This window comes from Bombina bombina, chromosome 2 (assembly GCF_027579735.1).
Source record: "Bombina bombina isolate aBomBom1 chromosome 2, aBomBom1.pri, whole genome shotgun sequence".
Taxonomy (NCBI): Eukaryota; Metazoa; Chordata; class Amphibia; order Anura; family Bombinatoridae; genus Bombina; species Bombina bombina.
The window spans coordinates 159,002,310-159,022,449 of record NC_069500.1 but is presented as its reverse complement, the minus strand read 5'-3'; the positions used below and the strand labels follow the sequence as shown (position 1 = coordinate 159,022,449).

The 20,140-nt window shown below is 38.1% G+C and overlaps 1 protein-coding gene across 4 annotated transcripts in view; it reads right to left on the bottom strand.

Annotated features, from left to right (window-relative positions):
- The window catches only part of KIF2A (kinesin family member 2A), a 530,440-nt gene extending 510,789 nt beyond the window's left edge, over positions 1-19,651 (bottom strand). For all 4 annotated transcript variants that reach the window (XM_053701316.1, XM_053701318.1, XM_053701317.1 and 1 more), the window contains exon 1: positions 19,341-19,651. In XM_053701316.1, coding sequence (XP_053557291.1) covers positions 19,341-19,401 — 61 coding nt within the window. In that variant the 5' untranslated portion in view covers positions 19,402-19,651. The remainder of the gene's footprint in view (positions 1-19,340) is intronic.
- Between the last annotated feature and the right edge of the window lie 489 nt (positions 19,652-20,140).

The following is a 20,140-nucleotide window of genomic DNA, read 5'->3' as shown; positions in this document are numbered from 1 at the left end:
TTATAAACAAATAGACAGTAAATGACATGGCGGTTGACCTGTAGTGCAAATAGTTTTATAAGGTTTGAGAGGCCTTAAAAAAAAATTGTTTATGTGCATTAATAGAATCCTTAACCTGGAATTATGACATCAAACCAGTAAACAGAGGACCGGTTTCTTCTTTAAGTTCCCCCAGAGGTCTGATAGCAACCTGGCATAGAATCTTACAGACCGGAAAACTATATAGAAAACCTAATTTATTGGGATCTGTTATAATCCTGGGAAGAGAAAGATTGGGATTGTCCATTAAAAGGGTAAGAGGATAGTGAATGGCTAATATAGAGGGGACTTTATGTATTATTTTGTATCAAATAGTGCTGCAATAGTATTTTTTTTTCTTAAATTGAAGGTTAACTTTGATGAATGAAAGCCTGGTTTTTAAAAATACTATTAAAAACAGCCGTTATGATAAAAAAAAAAAAAAAAAAAAAAAAAAATACCATTCTTCTCTTCACAGCCTGAGTAGCTTCCCGGAAATCCTCTCTTCACACGTCAGCAATAACTAATCCGGCTTCCTCCAATCACGGCATGGCCTCAGGCAATGATTCCCCTGGGGGAAAAGCTGCGATTGGAGGAAGCCGGATTAGATAGCGGACATGTGAAGAGAGGATCTCCAGGCGGGGGGAAATAAAAATAAAATTTTAGCTTCTGCAAAATACAGCAGTGGTATTGGTATGAGGATAGTTTGAAAAAGATAAAAATTTAGCGAGGATCAACATTTTTACTGCTGAAATTCTATGAAAAAACAGGTTAAGGATTTTGTTTGCCAGTTTGTTAAAACCAGGATAAGGATTTTGTTTGCCAGTTAGTTAATTTTATTTTGATACTGTTTAGTAAGGCCATATAGTTGCTGTGATAGATGATATCAAGGGAATCCGAAAGTTGTGTCCCCAGATATCTTATGTCATGTGAATCTATTTAATAGTCTGTTTGTTGTTGCAGCTGCTGTAAAAGTGGCAAAGGGGAAATGATATTTAGTATTTCTGACATATTCTTATTAGGAACTAGTGGAGTACAGTAAATAGTCTATCTCATAGATTAACCAATTATCAGCAAATAAGGATAATTTGTATTCTGATGAGCTTATCATACCTTGAATTTGTTTATTGTGTCTGTTCCTACTTCTGAAAATTTTAACGGTTAGGGGACAACCTTGTCTATTTCCATTACCTATTGTAAAATGTTGTGATATGTCCCCATCCACTTTTACCCGTGCCATAGGCTGGCTACATAGGGCAAGGATGGAGTCAATACATTGAAAGCTAAATCCAAAATGTCCAGGTAACCCTGTTAAATGCTTTTCCGGCCTCAAACGAGTCAAATGCCGATGCCCGCAGTCATATACAGCATTTGTTTACTCCTAATATTTTCTGTTATTTTCCATTACATCCACTAAAGAAGATGCTGTCCGTGAAGAAAGGAAGTTAAGGCTAATTTTGACCCAGGGAAAGATTAAAAAACAAACTGCAGGTGGTAAGTGGCAAGGGAATAGTGTTCTAAGTGTAGATGATATGAGGCCCTTTAATTACTCAGCACCTTCCCTCTGACCACCTGCACACCAAAACAAAAAACAAAAAAAAACCTCCTTTTGGGCAAAAAAAGTGAAACACATATCTTGTTGGACCACTCAGCGAGACTGTTGGGTTTATGTACACAAATGTACAATGGCACCACTAGAGCTATCTCCCCTAATATTAATTACTCCTAAGATTGTAACTATATTGGAGCCTTCAATATATAATAATGAGAGGGTAGTGGTGCTGTGCAGGAATAGAGAATAGCAAACAGAAGGGGGAAAAGAACCCCCCCGAAAGGACTGCACTGGTAGCACTCTAAGCCTAGACTTATAAGTGGATAGAACAAAGAAAGGGCAAGTAAAATAGAACTTAATTCAAATTGTTAAAAACAGGGACCCAGTGTGAAACACATTAAAAACAACCAAAGACCCAATGACAAGGATTCCTGTTAGTGTGCTATTAGTGCCTTTGAGGTGTAGATAATTAAAACAGGATTCTACAGTATGTGGTCTAGCTAATAATGCTGACACATATTAATCCAGATATAATAAAGGATGGTCACAGCTAATAATATTAGATAAAAGGAGAAGGGAGGGGAGGAGGAGAGAATGGCCAATAGTTAAAACTATAATGAGTAAAGCGTTCCAGTAGGTATGTGATCTAATTTTGGGTAAAATACTAGACATTCTTGGTATATTAGTGCTGGTCAATGGTATCATATACTAAGTGTCAATACGCTGGTGAATACAAAAGGGCAAAGGTTTGCATTGTACTTAGTTATGATATAGTACCATTAAAGATAATAATAGTGTTTAAACATCTGAGATCACAGAATATGAACATATATAATATGTCCGGCAATCCTAATATATATGAAGATTGGTAATGGAAATAACATATGAATAACCATGACGGTGGAGTCTCCACCTGTATGTTATAGGGATCATTTATTAACATATAAGGGCTTCATGAATTTCAGCGTTCGTGTAATGCTTCAACACATGTATCTTGTAAGCGAGGTGTATAACTTTAATAGGTCAGTCTACTGTACGCAACAGGAATCCTATGAGTTGTATATCGGTATTATTGCCCAAATTGTAATTGTTGTTGTATATGTCGACACTGATAATAAGTAATGTTGCTTATTATATTGAAATTCACTATCCCAAAGGAATGGTTATTGGCCATATGGTTTAAATATTGTATACAGGTGGCCCTCGGTTTACAACGGTTCAATTTACACCGTTTCAGAATAACAACCTTTTTTTCCAGTCATGTGACTGCTATTGAAAAGCATTGAGAAGCAGTGCATTTATTAAAATAGCCAGTAGGTGGAGCTGTCCGCTTGTGTTGCAGCAAAGCCAAAATTAATCAGTTTAACTAGACCTGAGCTATCGAGCAGATTTCAAAGGAACGAGATCTTCCTGTCTATAAATCAGTCCAGATTGGAATGCATAGAAAGAACTGTTTGCAGAAAAATGCAAGTGAAGTCTGTGTTGTTTAATTTTTTTATTAGGTTTATAATGCTGTTTAGCAAATGTTTTTGTTCATTTAACTTAGTTTAATTATATATTCTGTGTTGTGTGATTATTTTATTAGGTTTATAATGCTGTTTAGCATTTAAAGTCTTCATTTCAAAGCTTTAAAAATAATGTATTAGGTGTTACTTATGACAATTTTGAGAGGGGCCTGGAACCGAACTCCCTCACTTCCCATTGACTTACATTATAAACTGGGTTTAAATTTACAACGGTTTCGATTTACAACCATTCCTTCTGGAACCTAACCCCGGCGTAAACTGAGGGCTACCTGTACTGTGAATTGAATTTAAATAGGTTAGTCTTATGATCAGAAGGTACGTAGGTATGTAGTAAATTATCAACTCCTACTGGTTACAGTATACTCTTAGTATTCAGTAAGGTTATAAGGGCATAATGTATCAACAAATACTGCCGTTATTCCATTGTAATCTCTCCTCCTAAGGGTTGCTGGAACTAATTTCACAGCAGCGATATTGTTTTTAGTGACTATACAGTCGTAATTCAAGTTAATTATGGTGTCACATATAAGTAACCCGTTGATAATAGCTGCGAATTGTATCCAAATAACCACTGCTGCTCATGCGTACTAACTCCTATTCAGCAGTTACACTAGCGACTGTCTTAAAGTGGATGTAAACTCACTGATAGTCGACAGTCACAACTGCTTTATCATCCAAAAATAGCATAAGTTTAAGTCATCAATTTTGTAAAAACATAATATTATATCGATATATATACACCTCTATAACTAAAAACGTCTTGCTTTCTCCCTCCGCCCGCCATTTTGTTCCGCTTTTCTTACAGTGATTGACATTTGCCTAAACTAATAATTTGGCGTACCCCGTGGCGTCCAGCCCCTTTTTCTTAACGTCATTGTGAATTTATGCGCATGTGTCTTTTATAAGCGCATGCGTAAAACAACTTCAGCTGGCTTTCGAAGCTTTGATAACATACCCGCTAGCAACGCATGCGCACAAAGATTTGAAGTCACGATCGCGAGTTTAGAAACGCATGCGCAATTCAGGAAGTCTAGAGTACACGCATGCGCATATTCGGCACTAAATTAGAAGCGCATGCGCACAAAAAGGAGCCATCGTGAACGCGCAAGGGTAATACGTCAGAGAGCGGGTGGGACCGCTCCAGACGTTATGCGCTGAAAAGAAGGGAAATTATGGATGGGAGGAGCTCTGCCTGAAAACGGAGACGAGTTACAAACGTAAATATTAATTTATTTTTTCTACATTTAAAGAAAAAAAGTATGCGGTATTAATAAAAGAGTGCATAAGAACAGATTTGGAAGGTCAATATGTTAAAAATTTACATCCACTTTAAGCAAGTGTTTAAAACAGACTGTCATGAATTGGTATATATTAACAACACTAAAACACTCTCGCTCCTCCTAAATGCTACTGGAACATATTTCACAACAGCACTGTCTATACTCTATACTATAACTAATTTGGGGCCGTAATTCAGGTGTCTTATTGTGTTTTATCAATGACAGGTTAACAATAGATCAGTGTTAATTTCGTCGACTAAAACGAGTATAAAACTAAAGATGGCATTTTAGTCAAAAGACTATGACTAACACTAAATCAAAATTTGCTGACAAAAACATTTTATGCAAGGTGTTATAATCAATCCATATATAATTACAGCTCTTTTGTAAAATTTACGAAACTTAATTTTATTAAATTTTAAGCTAGACATTTTATATAACACAACAGTTAAATCTGTTAAATCTGTATTGCATGTTCAAACCTTAATACCATAGCTAAAAACAGGTTAATAAACCTTTACTCAAGGAGTATATAATGAGTTTGGAAGTTCTAGAGCAGTGCTAATATCATTGCCGAAAATTTTTCAAATCTGTGAATTGACTCTTCCTATAGAAATAAGAATAACCCACGAATATGGGTTTATGTTATGCTGTGCCTGTGTTAGCTGCAGAAACTTTTTGTTGTGTTGAGTTACTTGATACTTGTTTTAATTATTAACAGAGAACTGTTAAAGTTTTTATATTGGGTAATATGTGCAATACAGCTTACAGTTTTGTTTTTTATATTTTAAAGTTGCACTTCTGTTTGTTCATGAAACTTGGTTTTATTTCATTTTAAGTTTAATAAAGATGTCATACATCACAACGGCTAAATCTGTGTCTGTATTACATGTTTAAACCTTAATACCATAAATAATAACAGGTGTTATGTTTACTCCTGAAGTATATAATGAGTTTGGAAATGATAGAGAAATGCTTAAATAATGCATTACACTTTAACTAAACCCCTTAGATTTTAGTCGACTAAAATCTACTGGAGATTCAGTCGACTAAAACAATTCAGATGACTAAAATACGACAAACTAGGGCTAAATCGAAATTTGCCGTCAAAATTAACACTGCAATAGATACATATGTATCAAATTAATATTGTTGTTCTTAAAAGGGACACTAAACCCAAATTTTTTCTTTCATGATTCAGATAGACTGAGCATGCAATTTTAAGCACCTTTTGAATTTACTCCTATTATTAATTTTTCTTCGTTCTCTTGCTATATTTATTTAAAAAGCAGGAATGTGATGCATAGGAGCCGGCCATTTTTGGTTGAGAACCTGGGTTATGCTTGCTTATTGGTGGGTAAATGTAAGCCTCCAATAAGCAAGCGCTATTCATGGTGCTGAACCTAAAATTGACTGGTTGCTAAGATTTACATTCTTGCTTTTAAAATAAAGATAGCAAGAGAACGAAGAAAAATTAATAGGAGTAAATTAGAAAGTTGATTAAAATTTCATGCTCTATCTGAATCATGAAAGAAAAAAAATGGGTTCAGTATCCCTTTAAGCAATTGCACCGGTTATATAGTTTACAATAGCGACTATATACAGTAAATGGTAAGACATGTGGACAGCGCATTAAAGCATCTTCCCTCCTCCTAAACGCTGCTGGAACAAAATTTCACAGAAGCGTGATATAATCTATGTAGAGTTAAGAGCTGTAGCTAAAATGTCGAAAGGTCTCTAAATTACATTAGACTAACTCTAAATGCCAGAAACTCAACGTAAATACTGCTGCCTTAGAGCCGTCGGCTCCTATGAACTGGCAATGATCAGATTAATGTCTGGTAGAGCATGCAATTTTAAGCAGCTTTCTCATTTACTCCTATTATCAAATTTTCTTCATTCTCTTGGTATCTTTATTTGAAAAGCAAGAATGTAAGTTTAGATGCCGGACCATTTTTGGTGAACAACCTGGGTTGTTCTTGCCGATCGGTGGATACATTCACCCACCAATAAACAAGTGTTGTCCTCCAGTGTTCTGAACCAAAAATTGTCTGGCTCCTTAGCTTAGATGCCTTATTTTTCAAATAAAGATAGCAAGAAAATGAAGAAAATTTGATAATAGGAGTAAATGAGAAAGTTGCTTAAAATTGCATGCTCTATCTCAATTACAAAATAAAAAATTTGGGTTCAGTGTCCCTTTAACTAGTAGACATGATGGGAAAAGGGCAAGGTCACTTAGCCCAAGCAATTCTAGCCTTCAGATAAAATGCCTCTGACTCTTCTGACACAGAAACAGGCCAATTGTGGTTTTCTTCAGGTGTAAGAGATGCTGATAAAAAAATAAAAAGAAAACAATGAGAAAAAGAAAGCAGGTATCAGATGAAGAAAGTAAGGCAGTTGCTCAGAAAGAGCAGCTCAGGGTAGTGGTGCAGTGGTTCTGTAAGATCACATCAGGGATGAGGTTATTATGAATGTGAGCAAGATATTTGAACAGAGAGAATGCCAGGAGGAAGAGTTAAAAGAACGTATGGCAAAACATTAAACATTGTGCGGGTTGTGGTGCAAGTGCTTATGGGTATACCGGTACCCCTGATGTGTCATGCACCCAACCCGCCATCATAATACTGCACAATTTTTATCCAGACAGCGAGCATAAGCATGGAGGACAATGTGCGAGGTCCCCAAGATTTACCTGCTTGTCCTTCACACAAGAAGCACAGCGGTGACAGTTGAGCTACTGGCTGACGGGCAGGCAGGAAGGATGCAATTAACAGGGCAGTAAACAGCTGTACAGCGATGACTCTGGGATAGCCTGTCTTTAGCCTGCCATTCAACTTCTAGCGCATCTGTTAACGAGGTGCTAGACTATGTGAGGAAATAACCAATACAGTGTGCGAGAACTGCCCTAAAGACATACGGTACAATGTTCCTATAAAGATATGTTGTAACATTGTCTCCCTCTTAATGTGCTCGCAATAATCCATCAATAACCAAGCAGGAATGCATTTACAAATAACTCCTTTACCTTTGTCATTTGAAATAGCTTCTCCTACCTGTTGAAATGTAAACAAGAGGCAGCAGCTAAAATCAACTGCAAAGTGGAGGTTGGGAGAAAGAGACCAGCTTGCATTAAAGGAATATGAAAAACCCAAAATGTTTCTTCCATGATTCAGACAAAGCGCACAATTTAAAACAACTTTCCAGTTTATTTTCATTATCAAAATTGCGTTATTTTTCTGTTATCCTTTGTTGAAGAAGCAGCTATGCAATAGAGAGAGCTAGTTGAACACATGTTAAGCAAATGACAACAGGAATATATGTACAGCCAATGAGACAGTGACAAGAGGCATGTATGTGGAGCCACCAATCAGTAGCCAGCTCCACAAAACAAGAGAATAAAGCAAATTAGATAACAGAAGTAAACTGGAAAGTTGCTTAAAATTGTATGATCTATCTGTATCATGAAAGAAAGATTTTGGGTTTCATGTCTCTTTAACCCCTTGAGTGCTAATGACGGCTCTGAGCCGTCACAAATTGTCCGAGTTAGGTGCTAATGACGGCTCAGAGCCGTCATTAGCACTCTCCCACTTTGAGGGAGATCTGGGAGCTTCCATCAGCTCCTACCCCGGCGATCTGGCCTGCATAGTAACAGGCATCGCTGGGGCTTCACATTACACGCGGTGATGTCACGTGCAACGACGTGATGACGTCACCGCACAACTTTATTGACAACTGACAATTGTCAGTTATAGGGAAATGAGGGCATGCTTCTTAGAAGCCTAACCTTTCCAACGGTATATAGTATGTGGTAGTTGAATAAAAGAAAAAAGTTATTAAACAAAATGGGGAAAAGATGTGGGGGTCTTTAGGGGCTCATAAATAAAAATCAAAAAACTGCCTAGAGACGCCCAAAATATATTTTCTAAAAATAAACAAATATTTTTTTTTAAAAATAATATTGCTTTATATATTCTAACTAAATGATCACTGTAGTAAGCAGTGTAAATGCAGTGATCACTTAGCTATACAATGTCACATTCCCTTTTCCAGTATGGCTCCTGATATTATATTTGTAATCCCATGGTCACCTAGATCATGTGGTTACAAATTACCAATGATAGAGGAGGGATGCTTTTTATGAAAAATTAATAATATTTTTATTATCAGCCTTTTGGCCTGTGTGTTAGGCGAGTAAGCATCTTCTTTGCTCAGCTCTCCCCAAAGTCTAAAATACTTTAATTTTTGCTGCAAAAAAGCTTATTTTTTGCAGTAAAATTTAGATCTTTTATTTCTAGCAGCATAATTTCTTTGAAAATATCTTTATTTTTGTTAAGAGAATTATGGCTAAGCGTCTGATGAGTCTGAGGAAGCAGCTGAGATTCTTATGAACTTAGACTCTGATTCCTTCTCTGATGACACATCTGCTGTAGAAGATTCTGACAGCGACTTTTTCCAACTGAGCCACGATGTGGCCGCAGACAATTCAGAGCTGTCAGTTCTCGTGGCAGAGGGATGGCAACAACATCCGCAGTGGCCCCACAGCATACTGTGGGAGTCATGGGCATAGGGGATGTTGCAACAACATCTGCAGTGGCCACACAGCATACTGTGGGAGTCAGGGGCATGGGGGATGTTGCAACAACATCTGCAGTGGGAGTCAGAGGCATGGGGGATGTTGCAACAACATCTGCAGTGGCCGCACAGCATACTGTGGGAGTCAGGGGCATGGGGGATGTTGCAACAACATCTGCAGTGGCCGCACAGCATACTGTGGGAGTCAGGGGCATGGGGGATGTTGCAACAACATCTGCAGTGGCCGCACCGCATACTGTGGGAGTCATGGGCAGGCCTGTTCCAAGCTACAACTGGACCTCCCCTAATATGGTTCAGCCAGTGTTGCCTCCATTTACTGGAAATTCTGGTCTCTTTGTGGGCACTTCAAATTTTGAACCCATCAACTACTTTCAGTTGTTTGTGGATGATGAGTTCTTAGAATTTATTGTTCAGCAGACAAATCTGTATGCTGAGCAATTTTTTCAAAATGCTGGTGCAGAACTGAGCCGCCATGCCAGAGCTCATCAATGGACTGCGACCAATTTGTAAGAGATGAGGAAATTCTGGGGCCTCACTCTGCTAGTGGGGATTGTGCAAAAGCCAAGCATAGCCTCATATTGGTCAAAGCAGTCTACTCAGATGACCCCTATCTTCCCTGCTACAATGAGCAGGGACAGATATATCTTACTGCTCAAGTTTTTGCATTATAATAATAATGCAAATGCTCTGCCATGGGACAACCCAGAACATGACCGATTGTTTAAAATAAGGCCTGTTCTTGACCATTTATTGGCAAGATTTCAAGAGTGCTATACTCAGGCCAGAACATATCGGTTGATGAATCCTTGATCTTATATAAGCAACGTATTGTTTTTAAACAATATATTCCTTCTAAGAGAGCTCGCTATGGGATCAAGCTGTATAAGCTGTGCAAGAGCTCTAGTGGATACACCTATTGTTTTAGGGTATACACTGGCAAGGATTATGTTCTAGCACCCCATGACTTTCCCTCCTCCCTTGCTGCAAGTGAAAAAAATAATGTGGGACTTACTCCACCCAATATTTAATAAAGGTTACCATGTAAATGTGGATAACTTTTACACTGGTGTGCCATTATTTAAATTGCTATATAGCAAGGGAACTGTTGCATGTAGCACAATCCGTGCCAATCGCAAAGGTTTTCCGACTCACATGTTCAGAAAGCAAAAAAGAGGAGAGACCTCAGCTTTGCGCTCTGATGAGCTGCTAGCTGTGAAATTCACAGACAAGAAGGATGTGCATCTTCTCACAACTATACATGATGAGAGCACATCACCTGTTTATATCAGGGGGCAGAGCACTCCAACTATGAAACCCATATGTGTCCTGGATTACAATCAGCATATGGGAGGGGTAGATAAGACTGACCAGATGCTTGAACCATATTCTGCTTCTCGCAAAGCATATACATGGTACAAGAAACTGGCAGTCCACTTGATACAATTGTCAATGCTTAATGCATTTGTCCTGTATCAAGCTACCCAAGGAAGAGGGCTACGTTTCCTGAAATTTCAGGAATCTATAATTAAAAGCCTTCTCTCCTCAGGGGATATTCCAGTAACTGGGCCAAGTGAGGAGAATGCAAGATTGCATGGCCGTCACTTTGCTGCGTATATACCAGCTACTGAGAAAAAAAACTTTCCCTAGTAGAAGGTGTAGAGTGTGCTTTAAGCATGGACGTCATAGAGAGACCCATTACTACTGTCCAGACTGCCCCTCAAAACCAGGGCTATGCATGCCAGAATGCTTCCGTATTTATCATACTATGGAAACATACTAGATGCATACCCTCACAACCCCAGGAGGCTCTGAAATGCAGATACATGTCCCTGGTTGAGGCTTACGCCTGACCAGCCCAGTGCCCTGGTTGAGGCTTACGCCTGGATAAAGGAAAAAACCCAGGCAGGTAAATACATATACTTATGAATAAAATTAAATAAAAACAATTTATTACATCCAGATGGGTATACACATACAATAAAATACAGTTGAACCAAATTTCATGGATCCATGATGGTTTTACAATAAAAATTAATATGAAAATAAAACAAAACAATGTGTTGTCACAAAAGAGTAATAACAAGGATAAAATCTAATGGTAGTAAAAACAAATGAAGCCTTCTATAAAATAATAATTATTGTTATAGTTAATTAAACCTTCTAATGAAAATGTTCACCAAATTAAATTATCAATAAAGTAGAGAGTCAATTCGTGATACTGTTGGTATAGGATGAAGAAATAAATAAAAAATAAATAAATCAGCTGAAATAAGTGATCTCCAAAGTGTGTGGGCGCTGTACTGATCCAAAAAAGTATATTTACTTGTAAATCCAGGTGATGCGTATTAGAAAAAATGTCGAAAAAATTCAAATAATGCTTGTGAAAAAATATATAGGTATGTGAAAAAATAAATGAAAAAAGTGCCGATGAAAAAAAGTGCTAAAACCAAATGTCAACCAGTGACAAATGAAAAAATAGAAAGACAAACGTAAAAACCAAATCAGAAAAATTGTATATGCTCTAAGATCCAAAGTCTATGTCTAAACTGACACCCTTGATTAAAAAAAGAGAGGAACCGTGATAATGCAAAAGAAATATAAATGCAAACAAAAAAGGTTACAATAAAAGGTTTGTCTAAAAGTGTAGTAAGATTCCTAATCCCCTTGATAGATGAAAGTTCCACCATAAAAGGTTGATAGTAGAATGTCACTAATAGATTTTAGGAGAAATGCCTGTATATGCACGATTGCAGGTGTAATCCCTCCTAGAAAAAAGTAACAAATATAGTGTAGATTGTACAAGAAAATGTCATATAGATTAAGGCTTACCAGTGTCACACCAGTACACTGGTAAGTAGGGCACAGTTGTCCCTTCAGCAAAGAATGCCAATAGAATGAAGCAACTTAAATAAAAGCAAACTAGAAAGATTGTTAAAAATAGTATCCTCTATCAGAATCATGAAAGCAAAAAGTTTGTGTTTCATATATTTAACCCATTCATTTACCTCTTGCCTGGCCCTTGGTTCAGCGGCCTAAACCAAATGAGGTAAACTGCTTCCTATTGATGACTCTGCTCACGGAATCTGAATAGAAGAAGAGTTCTGAGCCTAGCTGTTACATGTAGAAGTTTTTTGGGGTTTTACTGGCAAACCAACTGGTTGAATCCATTGTGCATTAAATTTTGTGCTGGTTTCTGGCATCCAAGGGTATAAATTACTGTTTTGTGTTCCGGTAAGCAATTTGTTAAATGGAGGGGGGGGGGGGGGGTATTGTTATATATATATATATATATATATATATATATATATATATATATATATATATATATATATATATACATACATACACATACATATACATACATACACACACACACATATATATATATACATACACACAAAGAATATATAATCATACTGCAGGGCTTGACAAACCCAGGAATTTTATCCCTGGCTACTAAGTTTTAAGGTTATTCCTCATATCTATATACAAATACCACTGTCTGGCTTTTAAATTTTTAACAGATTTGTCAACCCCATGTCCAAGTACACACATCATTAAAACAAAGGTATGGCTTCTGTTTTTTTGTGAAGCTCCTGGGTCTTCCTCTAAAAATTTATGAGAATTAACCAACACTACTATACCAGTTTCCTCTAACTTGTCCTCACTACATTTCTACAAATCGGACTCCAGATCTTAGACCGCAGCCATTGTCCTGCAAACAGGGTACTTAGAAAAAAACACAGATCAGCTAGCATACCCTTCTCAGCCACAAGTCCCCATAAAACCTCAGATCAGCTAGCATACCCTTCTCAGCCACAAGTCCCCATAAAACCTCAGATCAGCTAGCATACCCTTCTCAGCCACAAGTCCCCATAAAACCTCAGATCAGCTAGCATACCCTTCTCAGCCACAAGTCCCCATAAAACCTCAGATCAGCTAGCATACCCTTCTCAGCCACAAGTCCCCATAAAACCTCATATCAGCTAGCATACCCTTCTCAGCCACAAGTCCCCATAAAACCTCAGATCAGCTAGCATACCCTTCTCAGCCACAAGTCCCCATAAAACCTCAGATCTGCTAGCATACCTTTCTCAGCTACAAGTCCACATAAAACCTCAGATCTGCTAGCATACCTTTCTCAGCTACAAGTCCACATAAAACCTCAGATCAGACCCTAAACCCTGCAGTTTCATAGATTTATTTAGTTTGTTGCTGCTCTTCACTCTGTTATGTATACACCGTATATTAGGTGCAAGCTCTTTCAGTACAAAGGAAGAGAGAGTGTACTGGACCTGACAGAGAGGCAAAAAGTGACAAGCAAAAGTGCAAATGCACACTTAAAAAAGTAACATATCCTACCTGTCCCTTACCTATATCTACTGTTTCAAGAATTGGACAAAATTCCACACCTATGTTATGACAGCCATAATATATAGCTTGACAAAGTTGTTCAAAATTTAAGGTCAAGAAACTGCAGTTTTCATGGTGTCGCTGTACTTAAAAATATAAGCCTAATATATACTACACAAATACACCAGTAATTAACCATTTGGCTTCTATATTACACACTAGTGTAATGCTTTGGATGCAAGAAACACACACATTTGTTATTAATGCCTTGGCTGGCAGTAATGTTTTTCCTTTCTTGACCACTAAAATAATAAAAAGGCCCAAGATCATACTCATGGATCCTGCAGCTGCTTCCATTGTGTACATGGGATTATAAATGGAGAGGGAAGCGCAAGCTTAGAATGTAAGGAACATCTGACAAGTTGCAGTTATGTCATTGAACTTGGAGGTAGAAGACAGTCTACTCCAGAATTATCATTGTTTAAGAAGTTAGATAATCCCTTTATTACCCATTCTCCAGTTTTGCATAACCAACACACTTATATTAATATTCTTTTTATCTATGTGATTACCGTGTATCTAAGCCTCTGCAGGCTGCCCCCTTATTTCAGTTCTTTTGACAGACTTGTATTTTAGTCAATCAAGTGCTGACTCCTTAGTAACTCCACGGGGTGAGCAGAATGTTATCTATTTGGCACAAATGAACTAGCACTGTCTAGCTGTAAACCTGTCAAAATGCACTGAGATAACAGGTGGCTTTCAAGGGCTTAGAAATTAACATATGAGCCTACCTAGGTTTAGCTTTCAATAAAGAATACCAAAAGAACAAAGCAAATTTGATGATAAAAGTAAAATTGTAAAGTTGTTTAAAACTGTATGCCCTATCTGAATCATAAACATTCAATCTTGACTAAACTGTCCCTTTAAGTCAAAGCCTTTCAAATTCTGGGTGCCATGGCATTCAGCCTTGGGTATTTTCCACATATATGCCTGCGCAAAATCTATGACACCCATGCTTCAAATAAGTTTGTCAAATCCTAGTTTAAGAGGTGAGGAGGGCAGGTGAAGCAACATTCAAAGCATACCCTGCAGTCTAATCTCATACAGGTAATTGGTAGAAAGTGGACATTGTGTTAGACAGTGAGGCTCAAGGGCACAGTCTGATCTGATGTGGGCATGTGACTGAAAGTGATGTTGCAAGGACTGAGGTCTGATCTAATGTGGGCATGTAGGGGCCAGAGGTGTTGCAAGGCCATGGGTCTGATCTGATGTCGGTATATGGCTGTGTGAAGAGCTACAGGGTCAAGAATTCCATCTGAAGGGACATTAAACACCCTGTAATTACAAGACATTTCTGTTGTGTGGCTATATAACATATCAACCAAGTCTTAAAGTGGTGGTAAACTTTAGATTCCAGACCTGATTTTAAAACATAAACGCAATTTTAGATTTTAATTTATCACTTCTAATGAAGATGCGCTGTAACTTACTTTTTACTCTAGCTGTGCCATTCTAATACCCTGCGCTCTGGCCGCCAACTTCAAAACTAATTTTTGGTGAGCCAACTGTTTGAACTGTTCTACAATCGGCGCTCTAGCCCTAGGGCACTTTATTTTGTAGCTAGAGCACGGATTGGAGAACAGTTCAAACAGTTAGCTCACCAAAAATAGGAGTTTTGAAGTGGGCGGTCGGAGCACAGGGTAACGTTTTTAAAACGCGTTAACATCCTTCTTTGCTTCAATTATTTATCAATAGTCAAACTTCACCAACCATATTTTCCTTATTTGGAGGAGACAATCTGGGCTTTTAGTCTGCAGACAACAAGGCTACCCCAGGCTATAATATTAGTATAGAGTATATTGTTTAGCAGTTATCTCAAAGCCAATTCAGTGAAAGATATATAGCAAAGTTAGCCTTGAGAGTTCAGCAGGGTAAGTTCTGGGAATAAAATTGCTAAATTTTCAGAGCTAAACTACATGAAAATAGGAGAAAATAAATAATGAAAGTATATAGCAAGTTGTTTCATTCCCAGAGGCAGAACTTTTTTTCACTTTCTGCGATGCAGATAAAATTCAATTTAAATTTTTGAGAGTTAGACTAAAGCAACAGCTCAATTGCAATACATTGAATAAATGGAGAATAAAGCAAAATTTAAAATGTTATTATATACTGCAGCAGTTGAAAATTGAATAGCAAATTAGCTGCAAAGGAAAATGTTTTTAACTTTTTAAAATGTCTCTTATTGCACTTGGTCTAACATAATATAATTATATGGTAAAAATGCAGTAATAAAAAGGGTGCATTGCTCACATGGACATCTTACATTCAGGAATCACAGCTTTACAGACAAGGAAAGGCTAGGGGGCGGCGTTGAAAAAAATCCCTGAGAGTCATCAATTAAAGGATTACTTTCTGTTATAATTTTTAAGCTAAACAACTAACATATTAAAGTTAATAAACATTAATTAAAACCTACTGACCTATATTTTCTCCAAAACGAAGTTTCATAACGTTCTAAAAGTTATATCTTTTATTTGCCGATGATGTCACTTTATCCTGCCCACTATTTTCAGCACTGCATGATCAAAATACTTAAACCAATAACTTTGTGTTTAAAGCGCCATTTTGAAACCTAGGTATTGTAAACGGATTGGTACAGAGCAAAGGATACCCAGAGTGAGTTTGGAAAACAATTAAATTTGCAGACAAGATTTCTGATATACGGTAGAGATATGTTAATGAAATGCTATTGACAAAAAGCGTATTTGGGGTAGTTAGTAACAGGCATAGAAAATATTTACTTACAGTGGCCCTTTAATGTTTTTCCGCTTTGCAGCGCTACTCCGTATTAGACTTTACTCTTCAAACAGCAATTTGTTCTGGCTGCACCGTTACTTTTAAGAAAAACGTACACTGTGCAGACATAGCACCGTGCTGTTTAAAGAGAACAGCCTGATGCAATGCAGAACTGCAAAGTGAAAGTTCTTCCATGTGTCCCATTCTTTCAGCAGACATGCTGCATTTTCTGCGATGACATCTCAGATCACAGCGTGTTATGCCTTGGGGGTTTCATTATACATAATGAAACAGGTTATATACAAATCTCAAGGTGTTTATTGTCCCTTTAACCCCTTCCCGCCGTTAGGAGGATGTTATATCCCGTCCTAACTGCGCTGGGCTTTAGTGCAGTTAGGGCAACATGGAACGTCCTAACCGTTCGACGGTCTTAAAACCTTAGCCACTTCCTATATGGGATTGTGGGCTAGGGGGCGTGCCTAGCGTCATAGGCACTCCCCCTGACCCCGATCCCATCATTGATTTCAATTTTTACTAATTTGTTTTTTTCCGATGTAGACAAATGGTACCGGCAGGAAGGGGGTTAAATGGGCATATTTATTTATTAAATGGGACATTGTACTAAAACTTGTTCTACTTTGTATATAAAATTGCTGCATTAGAACAGAAGCAGCAATGGTACCCATTAGTGTCATTATAAAATGCTTTTTCTAAACGACAGCAGGGGTTACAAAAAAAAAAATTGTTTCTTACAATACATCAGTGACATCTTTTTCCACAATCCAAAGCGACACCTTTGTTACACATGTATCCCCTTCAAGCTTGGTGCACAAAACAAAATTAAATTGGTAGGCAAAATCTATTAAAGGGACACTGAACCCAAATTTTTTCTTTTGTGATTCAGATAGAGCATGCAATTTTAAGCAACTTTCTAATTTACTCTTATCAAATTTTCTTCATTCTCTTGGTATCTTTATTTGAAATGCAAGAATGTAAGTTTAGATGCCGGCCCATTTTTGGTGAACAACCTGGGTTGTTCTTGCTGATTGGTAGATAAATTCACCCATCAATAAACAAGTACTTTCCATGGTTCTGAACCAAAAAATAGCTTAGATGCCTGATTTTTTAAATAAAGAAAGCAAGAGAACAAACACAAATTGATAATAGGAGCAAATTAGAAAGTTGCTTAAAATTGCATGCTCTATCTGAACCGCAAAAGAAAAAATTTGGGTTCAGTGTCCCTTTAACAATAAATAAATCAGATTTCAGGTATGCCAGACGTTCAGAAATTAGATACAAACTAAACTGCAAAAGATCCTGGTTGTAACACCTCTAAATTTAAACATTTAGTAGCTCATTTATAATTTACACAAATAAGAAACAAAAGAAAAATGCTAAACAAGCTTTCTGGCCCTGTTTACTAATGACATATGCACACATATTACAAACAAATTATGGACAGAAGGGTTGTGTATTCAGATTTGTTTTGTTTGCATCTCCATGAAACAGAATTGAGCTGTTAACCCACTGGATACCATACATTACTGCACCACATTGCTACACAGCCCTGACAGACATAAAAAAGAGGTTACTGTAGAAGAACACCTTGAACAAGACTAAGCATGCTGAAGGCAACAGAGTGATAACAAAAGCGTCTTCCTCTAATCTGGCCATAGCAACAAGTCTAGCACATGCTTTAGAATGATGGGAAACATGCTCCAATGAGAAACCAGGCTGGCTGGGAAACACAGGCACATCCTGATGCAGTGCATGGAAGATGTCTGCCTCAGCAACTCACTGGGTGGTGGGGGAGATCAGACTGAGCAGGCGCAACTTTTCAACCTCTGCTTTACTTTGCATTCTCACTGACATCTCTCTGGCACCAAAGATCCAGAGTCGTGCATATTAAATTACTGCATATGATTGAATGATCAGCTTGAGGAGTAGATACAATATAACATGAAATATTCTAAGTATACCAAATATAAACACAAAAACACAAATATATTATCCTGATGTAAATCATTTGCATGCAATAATAAGCTACTCAAATGGAAAATAATTCTGGTACAGAATCTTCTTAGTGGGCACCTGAGATTGTGTGCTATATTGCCATTTAATTCCACAAAGGAGGACACGAAGGGCGCTGAATCACAGGCTTGTGTAACATGACTACCCACTTGGTAATCATTGCCTGATCTATGCTGATGTTTGAAACTGCAATGTCACAACAATTTCAGAGAGACAGTGATCCTCATTTATAATAATACATAAGATAATGCAAACAAAACTGGCTTAATCAATAAGTCTACAGTGACAACAACATACAAGAGAGTAGCTAAAGCATGTGTAAGGCACAGTGAATTATATTTGCTGTTTGCTTAGAAGTGATCCTTTCAGTGCTGCAGTTATGTACTAGCCACATAAACTGCAGGCAGAGACAATGAGCTGCATTAACCCTTAAGACAGCAGTTTTAAAATGGACCACCTCTATAAATGTACACACTGAGCGTTATTTCATATGGGTGTAAAACCACTTAGCTGTCAGGAAAGGATGTAATGTAATGTGTTGCCCCTTACTTATTAACCCTTTCACAACACGGGGAGTGAAGTAGTTAAAGGAACTTGACTGTCAAAACTCCTCCCAGAAAGGTGTCTGCTTGCACCAAGCTCAGCCTTTGCTTGTTGCTAAGATGAGTGACACCAAACACACACCCTGCTTCCCCTGCTGTGACCTGACAGCTTCCCCCATCCAAGACTGTATGTCTGTTATACCCCCAGGTTAAACCTCTAGCAGCAACATCACAACCTATTGCCTTCTGCATCATCCTGTGCTTCCTACTACACCTGCTATTTGCTCATCATTGGCTCCATAATGACACAGGAAATAGTTGTACAAATAAATACACTGACTGACTTTAAGTCATATTAATGCTATGTTAAAAACTAATTTATCACCCATTCCTTTTCCCTTTACATATAGGGCTGGCCAGAGATGCAGAGGGTAACTGTCTCCCTGCTGGTCCTTAATCTGCATATAACGCCAGTTTAAAATACTGTCTGGTGCAAGGGACCAAGGATTTTTTATACTGTGTTGCCATCCTCAACCAATACTGAAAGTTGACAGTCCCCTGCTCAATCCCTCCCCACTTGTGATTCAACGGCGGTCCCTGACACAAGAGGATTACGAATGAATGGAAATGCTACCGGATGTTCACTCACCATCGCTCCTCTTGATTTCTACATATATTCCTATCTGAATCTTGCCGAACCCGGCTGCCATGCCTCCTGCTGCTGTCCCCGCCGCCTTGTCAATGCAAGTCAGTTGATATGTTTCGGCCTCTCCCGCGTTCTGTCCCTCGGCGGCGGGGGGAAGGGGGTGAGCGAGCTCACTGACTGTTATTGTTTGAAAAAAATGAGGGCAGCTGAAGAGGCAAAGCCGGGGAAACAGGAGGTGGGAATAGCTTGGGAGGACGGTGCTAGAATTTTGGAGGAGGAGAAGGGCTGTTCGGCGACAAAGCGCCTCTACCGGTTGCACAGAGCAAAGGAAGGAGGGGAAAGGATGGAACTGAAACTGGGCTGTGTCATATGACGCAGCGTCACTACAGCTGTCTGGCACTGAACGCTTGCGCAGGACCTGCACCCGGTTTGTCACTCGCTAGACAGTGATCGTGAGTGCGAGATTACGTCACTTAAAGGGACACGAATCCCAAAATGTTAATGTTACCATCTCACGAATCAAGTACAGTTTCACCTAAAAAGTACTGCTGTTTAGTACTGAACAGAAATGGATCCCCCCTGTGATTATTAGTAAGCATGCAAGCAGTGTTTTCTCGCCCAAACACCTCCTCTACTTACTTGAACTTAAATCTGGCTTTGAGTGCTGAAATTGGGAAAAGATGGTTTAGTATGTTATAAATATGTAATACTTGTATTAAATAAGTATATTTGCAATGCATTTCATTTGTATTTAATGCAGTTTTGTAAACATTTGACCTTTTCACAGATGTGGCATAGGTTAA